The 18,727-nt window shown below is 34.6% G+C and overlaps 1 protein-coding gene across 3 annotated transcripts in view; it reads right to left on the bottom strand.

Annotated features, from left to right (window-relative positions):
- Nucleotides 1-6,296: 6,296 nt before the first annotated feature.
- The window catches only part of LOC134281928 (pyrokinin-1 receptor-like), a 41,935-nt gene continuing 29,504 nt past the window's right edge, over nucleotides 6,297-18,727 (bottom strand). Inside the window, exons 2-4 of one of the 3 annotated variants that reach the window (XM_062764363.1) lie at nucleotides 8,427-8,966; nucleotides 7,138-7,263; nucleotides 6,297-6,995 (exon numbers count right to left, since the gene is read on the bottom strand). In XM_062764363.1, the coding sequence (XP_062620347.1) occupies nucleotides 6,430-6,995; nucleotides 7,138-7,263; nucleotides 8,427-8,966 (1,232 nt within the window). In that variant the 3' untranslated portion in view covers nucleotides 6,297-6,429. The remainder of the gene's footprint in view (nucleotides 6,996-7,137; nucleotides 7,264-8,426; nucleotides 8,967-18,727) is intronic. The other 2 variants (XM_062764365.1, XM_062764364.1) reach the window with 2 other exon arrangements.

Genomic DNA, 18,727 nt, shown 5'->3' with positions numbered 1-18,727 from the left:
GACCTCAGGATGAGGGTTTTTGTGGTCAATGAGCACTACTAATTATTGCTAATTATTATCGCTTATTTGAAATGAAAGTTTTAAAGTTTTACAAGATGTTCAAATGACCTATAAGATCCATAAGCCTCTTGTCGTGTTCTTAAGTGAACGTCTAGCATCTCGTTAATATGCATTTTATCTGTACCCACTGGTCCGCCCTTGTTTTCTTTTTAGGTGTCTGTTGGTTAAGACGAGTCTAGAATCGTTGATGCTTTATCTCTCTGCATTCATATAATATTTTTCATGTCTGATTTCTTTAAAAATGTACAACAAAGGGGACCACTGGTCTCCTTATTTATGTACAATACAAGGTGACCTCTGGTCCCCCTTGTGATGTAAAATATAGAGTGACCTAAGGTCATCATAATGATCTACAATATAGGGTGACCTCTGACCCCCTATTGATGTATAAGGTGACCTCCGTTTCCCCTTTATGATGTACAATATAATCTGACGTCTGCTTTTGTACAGTATAAGGTGACCTATGGTCCCCTTTCTGTTGTACAATATAAAGATGACCATAAGTCTCCATAATGAAATAACATATAAGGTGACCTTTGGTCAACTTATTGTTGTACAATATTAGTTTACTTCTGGTCCACCCAGTAACGAACGTTAAAACTGAACTGAACGCTCTGTCTCCCTACTGATGTACAATAAAAGGTGACCTCTGGTCCCCCTACTGTTATCTCCTACTGATGTGCAATATAAGGTGTCCTTTCGTCCGCCTAATGTTGTACAATATAAGGTAACCCTTGGCCCCCTACTGTTGTACCATATAAGGTGACCCCTGGTCCCCCTACTTTTGTAAAATATAAGGTGACCCCTGGTCCCCCTACTGATGTTCCCTACTTATGTACAATATAAGGTGACCTCTGTTCCCCCTACTGATGTATATAAAAGGTGTCCTATGGTCCCACTACTGATGTACAATATAAGGTGACCTCTGGTCACCCTACTGGTGTACAAAATAAGAAACCCCTGGTCCCAATACTGATGAATAATATAAGGTGACCCCTGGTCCCCCTTCTCATGTACAATATAAGATGTCCCCAGGTCTCCCTACTGGTGTACAATAAAAGATGTCCCCTGGTTCAACAACTGATGTACATAATAAGGTGTCCTCTAGTGACCCCTAGTCCCCCTACCAATGTACGATATATGGTGACCTCTGATCCCCCTACTGATGTACAATATAAGGTTACCTCTGGTCCCCCTATTGATATACAATATAAGGTGACCTCTAGTCCCCCTACTGATGTCCCCTACTGATGTACAATATAAGGTGTCCTCTGGTCCCCCTATTGATCTAAAGTGTAATATAAGGTGTGTTCTGGTCCCCCTACTGATGTACAATATAAGATGACCTCTGGTCCCCCTACTGATGTACAATACAGGGTTACCTCTGGTCCCCCTATTGATGTAAAGTGTAATATTAAGTGTCCTCTGGTCCCCTACTGATGTTCAATATAAGTTGACCACAGGTCCCCTACTAATGAACAATATATAAGGTGACCTCTGGTCCTCCTACTGATGCCCCCTACTGCTGTACAATATAAGGTGCCCTCTGGTCCCCCTATTGATTTAAAGTATAATATTAGATGTCCTCTGGTCCCCTTCTGATGTTCAATATAAGATGATCACAGGTCCCCCTACTGATGTACAATATAAGGTTGCCTCTGGTTCCCCAAATGATGTACAATATAAAGTGACTCCTGATCCGCCTATTGATGTACAATTTAAGGTGACCTCTAGTCCCCAAACTGATGTACAGTATAAGGTGACCTCTGGTCCCCCTACATATGTAGAATTAAAGGTGACCTCTGCTCTACTAATGATGTACAGTATAAGGTGACCTCTGGTCCTCCTACTGATGTAAAATAAAAGGTGACTCCTGGTCCCCCTGCTGATGTACAATATAAGGTTGCCTCTGGTCCCCCAACTGATGCACAATATAAGGTGACTCCTGGTCCCCCTACTGATATACAATATAAGGTTACCTCTAGTCCCCCTACTGATGTACAGTATAAGGTGACCTCTGGTCCCCCTACATATGTAGAATTAAAGGTGACCTCTACTCTACTACTGATGTCCACCACTGATGTACAGTATAAGGTGACCTCTGGTCCCCTACTGATGTGCAATATAAGGTGACTCCTGGTCCCCCTACTGATGTACAATATAAGGTTGCCTCTGGTCCCCCAACTGATGTACAATATAAGGTGACTCCTGGTCCCCCTACTGATATATAATATAAGGTTACCTCTAGTCCCCCAACTGATGTACAGTATAAGGTGACCTCTGGTCCCCCTAAAAATGTAGAATTAAAGATAACCTCTGCTCTCCTTCTGATGTCCACTACTGATGAACAGTATAAGGTGACCTCTGGTCCCTCTACTGATGTACAATTTAAGGTGACCTCTGGTCCCCCTACTACAGCTAATGTACAATATAAGGTTGCCTCTGGTTCCCCAAATGATGTTCAATATAAAGTGACTCCTGGTCCCCCTATTGATGTACAATTTAAGGTGACCTCTGGTCCCCCTACTGCTGTACAATATAAGGTGACCTCTGGTCCCACTTCTTATGTACAATATAAGGTGACCTCTGCTCTCCTACTGATGTGCCCTTCTGATGTACAGTATAAGGTGACCTCTGGTCCCCCCACTGATGTACAATTTAAGGTGACCTCTGGTCCCCCTACATATGTAGAATTAAAGGTGACCTCTGGTCCCCCTACTGATGTAGAATATAAGGTGTTCTCTGGCCCCCTTTCTGTTGTCCCCTACTTATGTACAATATAAGGTGTCTTCTGGTCCCCCTACATATGTAGAATTCAAAATGCCCTCTAGTCCTCCTACTGATTTACAATATTAGGTGTTCTCTGGTCCTCCTACTGATGTACAAATAAGGTGTCCTCTGGTCCCCCTACTGATGTACATTAAGGTGTCCTCTTGTTCCCCTACTGATGTACAGTTTAAGGTGACCTCTGGTCCCCCTACTTATGTACTATATAAGGTGACCTTTGCTCTCCCTACTGATGTCCCCTTACTGATGTACAATATAAGGTGACCTCTGGTCCCCCTACTGATGTACAATATTACTTGATCTCTGGTCACCTTACTGTTGTCCCCTACTGATGCGTACTATAACGTTACATGGAATAAAATCATAGGGGAGACCACAGGTCACCTAACGTAATCCATAAATGTTAAACGCTTATATATCATATATCGCATAAAATTGCAGTTAATGTTGCTCAGCACCCACCCTCCACCCCTTCTATCTTTTCTAATGCCCATCAGATGGTTATTCCTTTTAAAAAGTTGTTTGTTTTACACTTTAAAGGCTTCACAGTATTACGATTTATTCTATTTTCACTTTACGTATGCAACGCACTACATTTTGTAGCGGAGTAAACAGGCCCGATAGTCGTGAACTGAGCAGGGGACCACAGGTCCTAGTTCAGCGTACGTTTTATCCTTCTGTGGTTGACTCCGATTTGATTGACGTCACAAAACTGGCTTTGACGCTTCATTAGATCACGACATGTCACAGTACTAACTCGGGTCCAGAATAATTTTGTGCTATTATTTAATTGTTCACGGGTGTTAATTATTACTAAAATTATTATTTATGCAGGTTTAAGTCATATAATATTATAAAAAATGCAGTTAAGATGCAGCTCATATTGCTTTAACTGAAAAAACAGACAAAGAGAGAAAACTCTTTCTTGCAGATTAAAGATGTAATTAAGATGTGCGTTTTTCTGCAAATCTGCAGGAAACATTGGACTTGCAAACATAAAAATGTTCTTGTTTGAACAGAAGTGATTTGCATCGGGACCGATAACAAACTAGTCTCATGCCAGAGAAATCTTTGACCATATAGACTTACATCTACATTTAGATTTATAAGATTACTGTTGATTAGTAAATAAACTTTTTCTAATGATTGTACGGGATTTCCCAATCGATCTTTTACAGATTTAAAGTATGTTCTCTGACCGGAAAGGCTTTTTTGCGGTTCATCACAATTGTTATTTTCAAAGTGCTTATGACATTGTGTATCACTTTCCCAGCTTCATATATGTACGTAACTATGATTGAATAACACATGTTGGTACTTTCTATTTGTATTGCCTTACCGTAAAAGCCATAACTCATACCACGAAGTAGAGCTTTTGCTTTGATTACTGAAAAATGGTTCGATATCTCACTTCATTTACCTCAGATAACTATCACAAATATCTTTAATTTCATGTTAGTTTTTAACGAACTGTCTAATTGGTTAAAGCAAAATTAAAACAATTCTTTGAATTTGTTATTAATTACAAACTGAATCTTTATAACAGATTGGTTAAATTTTCTTTATAACGAAAAAATAAAAATTTCGTTTAAACGAATTCTAAAATTTGTCATATCGAATTTGTTAATTCACAATCAGCAATTAGGATCAATAAAAGTTAAAGATTCCTACACAGCAATTTTTCGTAAATAGTTTTAACATGTTTAAACAAATATTATTTAAAATACCATCTTTTTCTAACTTGTTATACGGAATTCAACAAATTTATTATACGAAATCATATTAATTTTAATTAATTCTAAAGATAAATTTAAAGAATCTCTTTTACATTTAAGTCTTTTTCAAAAACTGACCACTTATTTTCTCGAATTTCAAAAAAAAAAAAAAAAAAAAACTTACCAGAAAACCCCCTGAATGAGCTTATGTAAATTAAGGGTAATCTAAAGGTTACATAAAATATGTTAAAAAATTCGTAAGAATTAATTGTATAAATTTTTTTTTATTGCCATGACGCATATATCGAAAAATTCTAATTAAAGTTTGATTTTTCATCGTGTAAAATATATTATTTCAATTTTTATTACACTATACCTTATATTGAAAATTAATGTTAGATATGAATATTAATTAGAAAATAAATACAATACACTGCCTTGAATTGAAATAAAAGAAATCCCCTATTACATGTAAACATGTAAATAAAAATTGGCACCACCAATTAAACCACCATGTGACCATGAATTACATGGAGATATCGAACAGTATTCAAGCTCAAAAGTCCATTAAACAATAAAAAAATTGAAGCAGAGCAAACACGGACCTCCGAAACAGCAGAGGTGGGATCAGGTTCCATGGAGGAGTGAGCATCCCCTGCCGACCGGTCACACAATGCCGTATGCTCCTTGGCATGATCGGGAAATACAGGGAAAATCCGTCGACAATTCAGTGTGTACATATTATTAGTTACACAGTCAGTTAGTGACCTAATACGGATTCATACAGGGTGTGAAATGGAAATCCGCATTGGGCAAGGCAATTCAGTGTGTTTCCATTTCACACCCTGTATATAATCCGTATTAGGTCACCTAACAGCTGAAGACCTTTTTCAATATAAAAAAAATATTTTTGCATTTTATAAAAATATTAAGTTTTAATCCAATAACAATCAACATAAAATATCGTTACGGTAACAAGAAATTTAACTAAACTACCTACGTAAACCGTTTCTTAGCCGCCATTTTTATTTACAATAACAACGCTTCGAACGAATTTTTTCATATTACGCCTCGACGGAGACGTAATATGGAAACGGAGACGTAATACGTAAAATTTCAAGGCGTCATGTGATCAGCTTTTATCCAATCAGCAATCTACAAATTTGTCTGAAGCGGGATAAATATGTATATGATGGCCCAACAGTGAGACATGAAAAACGCGAATTTATATTTGACTTAATGATAAATTGTGTTTGCTGACAAGGTCATTGTTTCGACCATATGGAATCTACGAAATTATGACTTTAAACGAGACTGGTGATATTCTTGTTCCAGCATCTTAATTGTTGTCAATAAAAATACTTTGTTTTAGAAATTGTTCATACGTAGAGTATGCTCTTGCTTATCGGATCAACTGAGAGATATAAACCCCGTATGCAAGTGATAAATTCGAAGCAAAATTAAGGGGAACTAGCGATTGAAACAATAGTCTTCACATCTATCATAAAGCTTGGTTGTTAAATTACCGGTATTGTCTTTGTCAAGTAAAATATCTAAATATGAAATGTGTCAGACTCTGTGCCAAGCTATCATGATAAAACCCCATTTTCCCGGACTTTGGCTATCCCTTATCTTTAATAGCCTAACCAACACAATGTACAACAAAGAACGTGTTCTAGGTTCTATACACAGGCATAAATATGTTGACTTTTGCAATAAAAAACATTTCGTATCAAATTTATTTTGCAGATCTCGTATCAAGGAAGCAGCATCAATCAAACCGATTCGCCTTAAAGCTTAGAAAAACACATTTTAAATAAAAGCGATTTTATTATTATAATGCAAGAATATGCTTTCTGTCACAGAGTTAAATAAGACTTGCTGTAACATCACAATCTTTCTCTGTTTCGCCATCTTTGGAATCGACCTTATGGTTTGAGAGCTGTCTGAAGCATTTCATTTTTCTAAGTTTTTCAATATCCTGACACGATGCGTTGTTAAACTGTGTATACATCATGTTTACCTCAAGACTAAGTCGTATACGGTTGCTACTACAACTTTTGTGACGACATATAAAATGAAGTCTTCCATCAGAGTGCGCATGCGAACTACTTCCGGATGATGAACATTTAATCATTGTGTCTTTGGTTGATGCTTGTTTGACTGGCCTGCTCAAAGAAAGGCTCCCGCCATGTTTATTGTAAGGGGTGTCCCCACCTACAGGTTTTTGGGGATATATAAATCGAGGGCTGGGGGAGCCTGAATTCTGTTCACTTCTGTTTATGAATATCGCTTTCAGTTTGTAGAAAGTGGGAAAAGGTTCCAAATTTAAACAGCACCGACAAAACGTCCTTTTAAAAGCATAACGGAATTTCCTGGATAATAGATTATATAATATGGGATTCACAGTTGAGCTAACAAAATATAAAACACCTGGAATCAAGAAAGAAAAGAAATAAATCACTTAATTTAAGGGTTATATTATTGCTTCAGGCTAAAATACTGAAATAACACTGAATATCCATTAAGACAATGTCATATTTAAAATGAAATGGATTAAATGATATAATTGTACCTGATATGTAAAATAAATGACTGTGGAACTCCATAGACTCCGGGCTCCAATCTTTGACATACAAAGTCATCAGTCTTTGTGCGTGAAATGGCGCCCAGCAGAGGAAGAAAGCCACCACAACCGCCACTGATAAAAATAAAAAGATATTGAGAGAGAAGAAGACGAAGAGGAAGAGGAGAGAGAATTACTCTTTTGAATTTTTAGTATAGCATTGACAAATTTATCACGATAGGAATAGCAAAAAACAATAAACTTTTTTTTTTATCTTGCCCTGATTTCAAATTTGCTTTTGATCTTCCAAGTTACATGCTAGTAATTATAGAATAAATCCTTTAATGGTAAAATGAGTGGTAGACACCATAACGCAGATTGTATCAGCGTGCATCATTTTGTACAGAAGCATCTTAATTTGGTGAAAGGCCGACTGACAGATGACATCATCTGGAATCTATGAATCCTACTTCTGACTCGTTAAGTGGCAAACAATGTTACATGTAACAATAATATCTTGTCGAATATTTGCATGTCGACATTTATGTTTCAGATGTCCTTGACTTCTCTTCCTTATATCAGAAGTAGTTTTAACTTAGACATACTCTCTAGGGGTTTGAAGTAGGTTTTTTCAGTGGAGAGAGAGAGAGAGACAGAGAGAGAGAGAATCATTTTAGTGGTTTCTGAAAACTAAAGAGGAAATTCTCCACAGAAACTTAAAAAGATATAATTTAAGAAGTCATTTACTGTTGCTCTTTACGTTTTATGATTTTTCTTAAGAAAGCTTGTCTGTTTTGACAAAAGTATGATAAATTGATTGATGAATTTCATTCTTCACATGGGCTGATTTTGAATTTTAAAGTTTTGTTTTTTAAATGAACTTTGTATACTACAAGAATTTGTTTTAGTTTTGCCTAGTCTTTTCTCATTCCTCAGTATATTAACGTTAAATTTACCAAATATTGTGACTTATTAGAATATTCAGAAAAAAATAAGTCTTACTGAGAAAAAATAATTAAATGGGGTTTAGGAGTAAAATTCTCTCTGCATGATAATTACCGTGAAAAATGTGAAAGTATTCAGGTTTTTTTTAGTGTTAGAACTTATGTACCCTACCTATACATATATTTTTCGCCAAATTATGTATTCTGTGTGACATAGACTGATTATTATAAGTTAATATTGAAAAAAAAATATTCTAGACTTCTTAATATATTTGAAGAGCCATACTATTACCCAGATTAATATATACATTTTTAAAAAAAGGTCTATACAATGAAATGATAAACAAATTGTACCTAGCATTTTCAGAACTGCTTTCCTTGCCCTAGCGGTCGTTGACAGAGCGCCTTTATATTGGACGCCCATTGTCGTGTCTACTTCCGTCCTGCGCAAACGAATCCCTATCAATATGTACATAATTGTAATGATACACATTGGAAGGAAAAAGAAAGCGAAAGTAGACACTTGAAACATGACGATCATCCTTTCGTGCCACTGTATTGGAATGTTACACAATAAAGTATCCTTGATAGGCAAATTAGTTCTAGGATCATTTAGATAATAGAATGTGCGCGTATGAAACGGATATGGCAAAGCACAACATGCGGAAATAATCCATATGCAGATGATACATTTAAAAGCTCGCGATTGTCTGGTAACTTTTTGACCCGTAATTGGATGACAAATGGCGATGTAGCGCTCCACGGTGAATCCAGTAATGGTCAACACAGAGGCGTAAGACGTCCATTCCAGCAGAAAAGCTTTAAATATACAGAAAGGTTCTCCGAATCTCCACGGATACGCCTCCCATATGGTATAAACCTCTGGTGGAAGAGCTGTAATTAGAGGATAATACTTACAAAATTAATTTTTGTATCTTTTAAATATATTCTCTATCACATTTCCGATGCTTCCTATCGGCCAAAACTAATATTTCGCTATAAAGTTTTAATCATGTGACCATAGAACTGTTTTGTTTGAAGTTTTTTGAAATACTGAATAGAAAAGGTTTGTATATTATTCATATTTTTATCTGCATTAATAAATCGAAAATGCAAATTGCGCAGAAAGAACAACTTTGTAAATGTTTCAGGACCTCACAAGGCTGTTATACGTATATACACTGTTACTGTAGTTGTGAACTGTATTTCCGAAACTTGCGTCTTTTAATTTCCTTATTTGAAAACAAAAAAGATATCATTCTCAAGAGAAAAACAGTGATAGGCAAAAATATATAACTATAAAATATGTTTTATCATTATTTTTTAGGGGGTAATATGGAAATCCTTATAAGAACACCCATGGGTCTATGGTTTGTGATTATTTTCATAGGCAGTAATAGAATGAAAGAAAAGACTTTATTAAAAAAACTAGAGGTAGCAATGGGCAATAAGCTCACATAATGATACATCTTGTATGGTTATAAGGGCAAAATCCATGTTTTGCACTAGAAAACCCCCCATTATAAGTGTCAGATCAAAAAGAACCGAATAAGACATGGGCACCATTCAATATTATAGAAAAAATAGTCATGCTCATGTTTTGCTCTTGAAAACCCAAATTTTGTGTCCGATCAAAAAGCAAAATAAAAGGTGCACAATGGCACTATATAACAAAGATTCTGTGAGTCTCATTAGATTTCATTTAATGGTATCAGAGGAGTTGCGGATAAGAGATGGGTACCCCAAAGCGTAACAGACGCATGGACGGACATACGGACGGACATCGCGATCACTATATACCATCCCGCTTTTTAAGCGGGGGTTTAATAAATAAAACAATGGTTAAAATCTGATGGTCGCGTGTTTAAGAGTTTTCACATACAAATTCCTATTTGAGAATATATATGTATCATAATTTTATGAATAACTTGAACAATCCTAGCTACTTTGTACCATTTCTGTATAATTACACATTTAACAGCTGTTAACATCACCCTGAAGGCAGATCTAGAAAAGAAACTCTTTCTGCGAAATGCGGTTAACTGATCACAAAGTAGAAAAACGCCCGAATTCCTTACAAACAATCAAAACTCATTTCGTTTTACTCGAATTCGGAGCTACCAAAGGAAATGACTCCTTATCAATGTATTCATCGAAAAAAAGATCATATGTATTTTAGTGCAAACAATTTGATATCAATCTATAATGACAGAATTGCTCAATTACATCACTATAAAATTATCTTCATTTTTCGAGAAACGCTACAACATTTTATCAGGAAAATTATTGTACCACTTCTTTGATATCTTGTTGCTTCTAAATGCTTATTCAATTTATAAGTGAGATATGAAATAACAATCTTATCACAAAATTCGAGCATAAATGTACATTCCAAATCATTTATTCTCCAGAGTTCTAGAGAAAACACAGTAACTGAAGATTTTTTTTTCTCAAAGACCCTGTGGTGATGAAAATGAATTCAAGCCTCTCTGAATTAAATGCCCAGCCGAATTAAAAATCGAACATTTACATGGGCTGAAAAACACTATGACATCCCGTCAACCATGATATGTGTCAAGTTTTGTTCAAATGAGGAAGATATTAAATAAAAGACGTGCATGTAATCGATATTAAAAACGCTCATTTAGCTATCATAATGATTTCTAACATTTCTTCAGGTTATTTTCTTGAATATGATTTGTTTTAACCTTGACCAATCATTACATTTGAAAAAGTAAAAAAAAAAAATCATCGATCTTTATTTGTACTTTTTTTTATTCCGGATTTTTCTTTTTTACAAACATTTCTCTCTGAGATTTTCTGTCAAATGAGCACAAACAATGTTAACGTTGTACACACCTCATTTTATCTTAAGAAAGACAAGATCTCATCATTATTAATACAATTCCTATTGACCAAATCTCCTCCTTTAACAAATGTTAATTATTGTGTTCTTGTCCATTCTTTAAGTTGAAAATTTTAGGCCTGAACACAGTTTTCTATCTCTTCAAGTTATATGCCAAAAACAAGTTGAGAAAATGTTCTCAACAAATAAGAAAACAAAAAATCAAATTTTTACTTTAAGACGATTAATCTTTTCCTTGATATTTCAGCCAACATTAACTTAATTCAAAATCTCAGATCTTTGCAATAAGCCCAAAAGTGTTAATGTTATAGTTCCAAATACTACATAAACTAAGTTTTAATACAATAAATTCAATGACTCCCTGGACTATGTAGATAATATTATCCTCTAGAACCTTGCAGAAGTGTAATATGCATGTTGATGTATTATTTGGTTGGGAAAACAACGCGAACATTTGAATCACAATTCTAGGGAAAGTATATTTTTTACTAGGTATTGATAATCGTGTACGAGGGGTGTTAGAAAAGTTCGCGGACAAGTTCTATTGAGAGCGCGCTATTTCCACGAAACCGGTCAAACTTTCCAGATAAAATCTTTACCTTTTTTTCCAATAAATATACAAGAATTTGGTGCTCTCCGGTGATTATTGAAAAATATACAGCTTTTTTATTTTGATAAAACTTGACTCACGGAGCATGCTACATTTTGGCACGTTTACATCACAAAGACTCTTAATTAAAATCAAAAATTGCACAATTGTAGCGCAAAGAGATTTATGATATTTTACCTGCCTCTAAAGTATTCATCAAACGTCAATGGGAGAAAATTTGATCTAAATTGGAGGGTATATGACTGTTTTATAGCCGTTTATAAATGATCAAAGCGTGAAAAGACAGCCAAAAATCGGAACGTCATTGAGCGTCATGGAGCACTGCACTACGTAAAAATTATGTAAGTAGACTTGAAAATGTCTAAAAAGATATTAAAATGTTCAAGATGCTGCTGGGAATTTCCTACACCTACAAAGGACAAGTTTTCAAATGGCTGTAGCTTCATAAGAATGGAAGGATTAACAATTTGAATGATTAAATCCATCGATACTTCATTACCCCTGTATCGCATGGGCGTTGCGTTGCGCCTATATGGTTTTGCACAGTTTCCATACCTGATCGATTTACTGCATAGACTTTTTAAAGATCTCAGTAATATCCAAATCAGTACAAAAACATTATAGAAGAAAAGTAACATGTCTTGATATAGATATTCAATTTTAAAGTAGAAAAAGATAGGAAAAATCTGAAGAAATGAAAGATTTATAGAACTGCGACAAAGCTTAACGGGGTGAAATCTGGTTGTCACGTCGCCTTATATCAAGTGATTGCTCTGTGAATCCCATGATCTTATGGTAAAAATAGTTGTAAATTTTCAAGATTTTATCATATGGACCTGATTTTTTATATACCAATAATCAAAATGTAGGAATTCATTCCAACATAGGACATACTTCACAGTACACAATAGATTTTCCGTAATTCAATGTGTCCGCGAACTTTTCTAACAACCCTCGTATGACCTTCTTGTCATTGAACTGTAACTCGTTTATGGCAATATAAAACAAGCAATGTATCCATGTCTGCTGTCTTCTTTCTTGCCAAAAACTGTTTGACCTTGATTTTTATTTAAATTTATATCCTACAAGGAAACCAGGACCAGATAAATCATACCCGATTTAGAAATCCATTGATTCCTATGAGGAACTTCCTCACTTCCAGGATAGCTCTGTATCGACACATTATAAATAATGACTCGAATGGCTTGTTTCTTTAAGTCGATAATCCACTGAATGGGAGATGGTATTGTAACGGCCATATCAAAACATTATAGATTGTTTGTTATAGAGATATGTCAAAAATCCAACAAAATGCAGAGCATTTCCTTCTTTAAAAAAGCCATTAGATTAGATTCGAGCTCCAATAAAATATGTGACTGGGTGACAATTCAGTAATTATTATTGAGCAACACTTTCCCGAACCCTTCCTGTAACGACTCTACGATATAAAACGAAAAAAGTGGATCATGAATTATTTCTGAAGTAGCTCATGCTTCTATATATTTTAAATTTGATATTATACTAAAACATATGCACAAGCCATACATGTAAGTTACTATGTCGTTACGTGTGTAAAATCATGTTGATCTTGTAGCTTCTTTTCGATGTTGAAATCTTATCTGAACTTAGTGGACCTTGGGTTCTTTTAATGATCTTGGAGAAATTATCTTGGTTATTTGAACATCTGGTTAATCTGTAACCTTGAGAATTTCAGTTCTCACAGAAGTCATATATAACTAATTTGTAACAAGGGTGATATGTCAAATTACACTAATTAATAACATAGATAGAGACATCCATTACAGAATATTCCGACGTGAAAAATTAGCGCAAGTATGGCAAATGCATATTTACAAAGACGTTTGTTACATGTGAATATGTGAGTTTGGCGAGTTTTCTGGTTAAAAAACAGGAAGCGTAATAGTGGCTCCCCGGGGGTCGCCGTTATGTCCCACTCAATGCACAAATCGCTCAAAGACAGAACGCGGAACAGTGTCGTAAATATAATTACAGGCCATTCCTTGTTTGACAAAAGTCATAAGATGTCTGCAACATTTTCACATCTGGTAAAACTTACTACAGAAATGCAATTTATTTTTGTAATTGTTTATCAGAAATAATTTTTTACTGAAGAAGAGTATGCGTCTTCATGGAAGAGTTCTCTGTTAAGTTCTAAACTTATTCTTGAGTTCTATTCACTGGAAAACTGTCCTGCTTTATTGTCAAATAGCCTTGAGGGTAACCGTTGTGATGCAACCTATAATTAAATTTTCTAATTCTTTATTTGTGAGATTATTACAAGAAATAAACAGAGATAACAAACAGTATTCAAGCTCAAAGCCCATTAAAATTTAAAACTCTGTAGCAGAGTCAACACAGAGCATCCCCTGCCGTCACACCCACCGTATGCTCCTTGTCATGGTCGGGAAATAACGGGGAAATTCCTTTACAATTAGTGTGTAAATGATGGCCCAACAAAAAGTATAAAAGATTGTATTTTCTGACAGGATCATTTTATCGACCATTTAAATACGAAATGATTACTTTTAACGAGACAGATTATATTCCTGTTTCATCAACTTGTTTGCCAAAAACTTACCTCGTTTTAGAAATTGTTCGTGCGTAGAGCATAACATATAAACATCTTATGCAGGTTATGAAGGTTTATTGCTGCATAAGTAAGAAGAGTTGACGATCAAAAAGTTAAAGTCGTCACGTATATCATAAAGCTTTATTGTTAGATTACTATGAACATTTTTTTCTAGTAAAATATCGAAATATGAAAGAGATGTTTCAGACTCTGTGGCATTTTTTTTTTTGTCTCATCGGGGTTAATCGTGTGGACATCAGAAAAGAAAAATAGCCATGGTTTATTGACAATACGTCGTTGGTATATCTAAATTCGAGTTTAATGTCACAGCATGTGCTTTCTTTTTTGAAAAATTACATATCAGATTTTGAACAAATGTTAGAAGAGCTGGTTTGTATGTGTATTTGAAGAAATAAAATAAAATAGATCTACTAGTAATAGGGTGAAGTAATAGAAAGTCAGGCTTGTATAATTCTAATAGTTTATACCCAAGACAGGACAACTGTGATGAGACAATATTTGAATATTTTAGTCAATTTCATTCATGTATGTAGTTGAAATAGAAATTATGAAATAAGTACATATAGTTACTTTTGTTACACAGTATTGCAGGTAACATATGAAAAAAAGCATTTCTGATATGTGTCCATCTTCTATAAATTCCATAACGATGAGTTGTTCAGTATCGGCACATAATCAAAATAATAGTTTCAGGAAATGCTAGTCTTATTGTTGTAGTTAATTTTTTCCTCTAAGGGTAAAATTTTATTCACTAGATTTAAGGTTATGGTGAGTTTAATTAATATAATATAAAAAAGGAAACCAGTATTTATGACTTAATTACGATTTTTAAGATTCGCCGATAAGCGTGCCTCTAGGAAATAAATGCTGTTGATATATAGCAGGAAAGTCTTGTCTGATATAATGTGTCGGCTTGTTATAAATCAAATGAAAAAGTCTTCTAAATATTAAGGGGAAGAAAAAATACTTAATCACCAATAAATGTTCTATTGGAAGCAGAAAAAAAATTATCTGCACATTGACATTTAATTTTCAAATATCAGAAGTCAAGACAAGCATGCTCATGAAATGCTGAATATGCTTTTTCACGTTTCTATGAATATGAAGAGACAGGCTGACGCTTTCTTACCCATAAATTAAGTATTTCGTAAAACGAAAAATGATCCTCACGTAAATATGTTCTTTTGAAAAAAACAAAAATCTAACGATTTCGTTATTTTAGTTAAACATTGACAAAAGATCAACAACAGCAGAAAGGATGCTAAAAATACTGTTACAGCATATCGGGAAATGTTTGCCCTCTTCTCATGTTCGCCCGTTTCACCGTCTTCTTAATAGGGCGAATTCAAAACAAGGTTATTCAAACACAGTATGCATATTTTTTTCAAAATAAATATTTTTGTGCGATTTCAAAATATCTAAATTTCAAACTTTTACGCTTATTATACAGCTTGTTTAAAGACAAATAAATGTTGCTCAATATTCGTAAATATATATAAGAGGGTTGAAAAATTAATATACATCCGATTAAAACAAAGAATGAGTGCACTTTAGTACGTCATTTGGAACCTATTTGGCTACCCATTTTAAGCTTTACATTACACTATATCGCTAAATTAATCTATGATTATTGTGCAAGCATATGCTTTTGATATTTATTTCTAGAATATTTTGTCATACATATTTCTATAAATAATTACAGAGATTGTAATTGAAAAGAACATGTAAAAGCCTTAAATTCCGGAAATTTGAACGGGACCACTTTCGAATCTAAGGTATCTGAAAATAGGCGGAGACATTTAAATCGCATGGATATGTAGAATGTAAACATTAGCATATATGATTTTTTTTCGCACTACGAATTAAAATGGTGAAGAGAGAGATTGTGTTGTTTTTATGGTGCAAATTAATAAATGATTCTAATGATTATAGGGATGGGGTAGATGTCTTGCCCTGCAAACCATAATACAGAGGCGACATGAGCCTATACATGTACTTACTTATTACACTGTCAATAATATACCAGAATTCTCACAAAACACCACGAAAAATATAAAGTTAAGAAACATATTATCTTCAATAGTTTGAAGTTGGAAGTACGATAGATACTGTCACAAAAAACTTAACACAATGAAATGTTCAATGAAAGCGTTAGCGTATCGAACAGTAGAATGTCATGTGAGTAAGATGATTATAATATCAATCGTTGATACTCGGTGACCGGGTAATTTAAATAGCTAACTCGACCCTAGTTTGGGGACATTTTTTTTTAACAATTAGATATGAGCCGCAACTTGGCCAACATTGTCCTTTGGATATGTATAAGTTTAAATTAAAATACACATTCTATGCAAATGAGACCAATGGCCAAGTTGCGGCTCAATGTAAACAATGTCGTCGAAAACTATATGCATATGAATAATAATAGAAGTGTGACAAAACTAGAAGTAACAAAGACATGATATTTATCCCAAGTCGTGTCGCTCGCACATATAATTAATGTATAAAAAGCATTTTGTACATTATTTAATACTTTCATGTAATATAATACCGGTATACCAAAACCTGCTCTTAACATGTTTAAGACATTGTTTAATACCTATAAATATGGAATCCGGATAGGGCCATGCAGTTTACTATCGCACCATCGAGCATCGACTTATAGGTTGATGGCGCGATAATGCAATGGCGCGATAACGATGAAGCTATGGTGCGATGACGATAGAGCTATGGAGCGATAGCGCGATAACGATTATCTTCATGCGATGGCGCGATAATGCAATTAACGATGGTGCGATAGAACGATAGAGTAAAAGTGAATATTGCTTCATCGTCATCGTACCATCGTGCCATCGTCATTGCACCACCTTGCCATCACTATCGCACCATCGTGTTATCGCACCATCGCTTCACCGTGCTATCGCACCATCGCCATCGTATTATCGCGCCATTGCTTCATCGTTATCGCACTATCGCAACAAAACTTCATCGTTATCGCACCATTGCTTCATCGTCATCGCATTATCGTGTCATCGCATTATCAACCCAAACCTCGATGGTGCGATGATGCGATAGTGAACTACATGGTCCTACCCGAATTCCATATATAAAACATCAATTTAATGAATTTTGGGGAAAAAAATGCGTAAAACATCAGGATCTCTCATAGCTTAAGTGCACCCATTCTTTCATTTTCAAAAATTTCACAATAATTAGATAAAAAGGGATGATTAAAAAGTAAGGTCATTATGCTTAATTTTAAAATCTTTTTTGTTGAAAGCTTTCGATTCATCGTCTTAGCTACAAAACCTTTTTAATTAAATTTTCCCCTTTTTTGTTGCATGTAGTTATCCCACCAAAATAATTATCATACACTAAATTCATATTACTCTATAAATATTACCAGTTGTTATTCATGTACATGTGCGGGTTAAATATATTGGATAATAGGTTTTTGAAAAATATAATTCATGAAATTCTCAAATATCACAGAAGAAAACGGGACTTTTTATATCTGTAAGTACAATCAATGTATTTGCTGCCGTAGACAAACAGCTCTAAAATAAATCTGAACACACAACACCATTTTCCCCAACTACATTAATTATCGGTGATCATCCCTAGATCTCAACCTCTTATAGTTATTTAGATTTTATTGATGAATTCCTTTGAGCTTTTTTTAGTTTCGTGATGTGCTTTATCCTGCTGGGAAAGAATTACTTGTTTATCGACACTCGCATGAGAAAAACAACACTATCGATGAGTGAAATATTTGATCAGTATTCCCACTGCTAGGGTAGAAACAAAGTTCATGGTTATCCATGGAAAAGAAAACAACAGAGTTTAATGATACACAGAGATAATTATAAGATTGTATACAAGGATTAAAACAACACCAGGTGTACCTTTCATCATCCCCTCGTCTGTACCCCCACTTCCCTATTTGTTAATTTTTAGTGATAAACATCACAACTGGAAATAAAACACGAAGGTTTTTTAATATAAAAATGCATCAAAGGCAACTAAGCAATTTGTGTGATATTGTCCAGAGTCGAGAGTGTTGATTCCATTTTGAGTTTGTTCAAAAGCAGCAGTATACTTTATTTTATTGATATTTTAGGGCACCATTGGTTTCGTCGGATCAGCTAACGCCTTACGGCCTCAGGAAAAAGATAATTTTGAGGGGCTTACAAGACATATTTTTCAGGCCATCTTTAAAAATTGTTTGGTTGCTCTCTTCCGACACTAAAATGACCCGATTCAATTTTTTTTACAGTCAAGGACATGAAATTTTTGTCTTTTTATTCCTCTTATCCTGGCAACTGATGTAACAGTTCCTGAGATCGACAAGAGTTTTGCTTTTTGTCTTTTTGTTGTTTCAAGTTTTACGGTCTTATTTTCCGAATATTTAAACGTTGACATGACGTGGTATTGACATCATGTCAAAATTAATTGGTAGATTCTACAGTATGGAATTGTCTGAAAGAATAATGCAACATACGGAGATGACGAACAGTATTCAAGATTAAAAGTTCATAAAACAATACAAAATAGGAGCAGAGCAAACA

Source organism: Saccostrea cucullata, unplaced genomic scaffold (assembly GCF_032062105.1).
Source record: "Saccostrea cucullata isolate Sc308-1 unplaced genomic scaffold, CSIRO_AGI_Scuc_v1 ctg616, whole genome shotgun sequence".
Classification (NCBI taxonomy): domain Eukaryota; kingdom Metazoa; phylum Mollusca; class Bivalvia; order Ostreida; family Ostreidae; genus Saccostrea; species Saccostrea cuccullata.
Note: the sequence above shows the minus strand (reverse complement) of the source record. Positions and strands in the feature narration are given on the sequence as shown.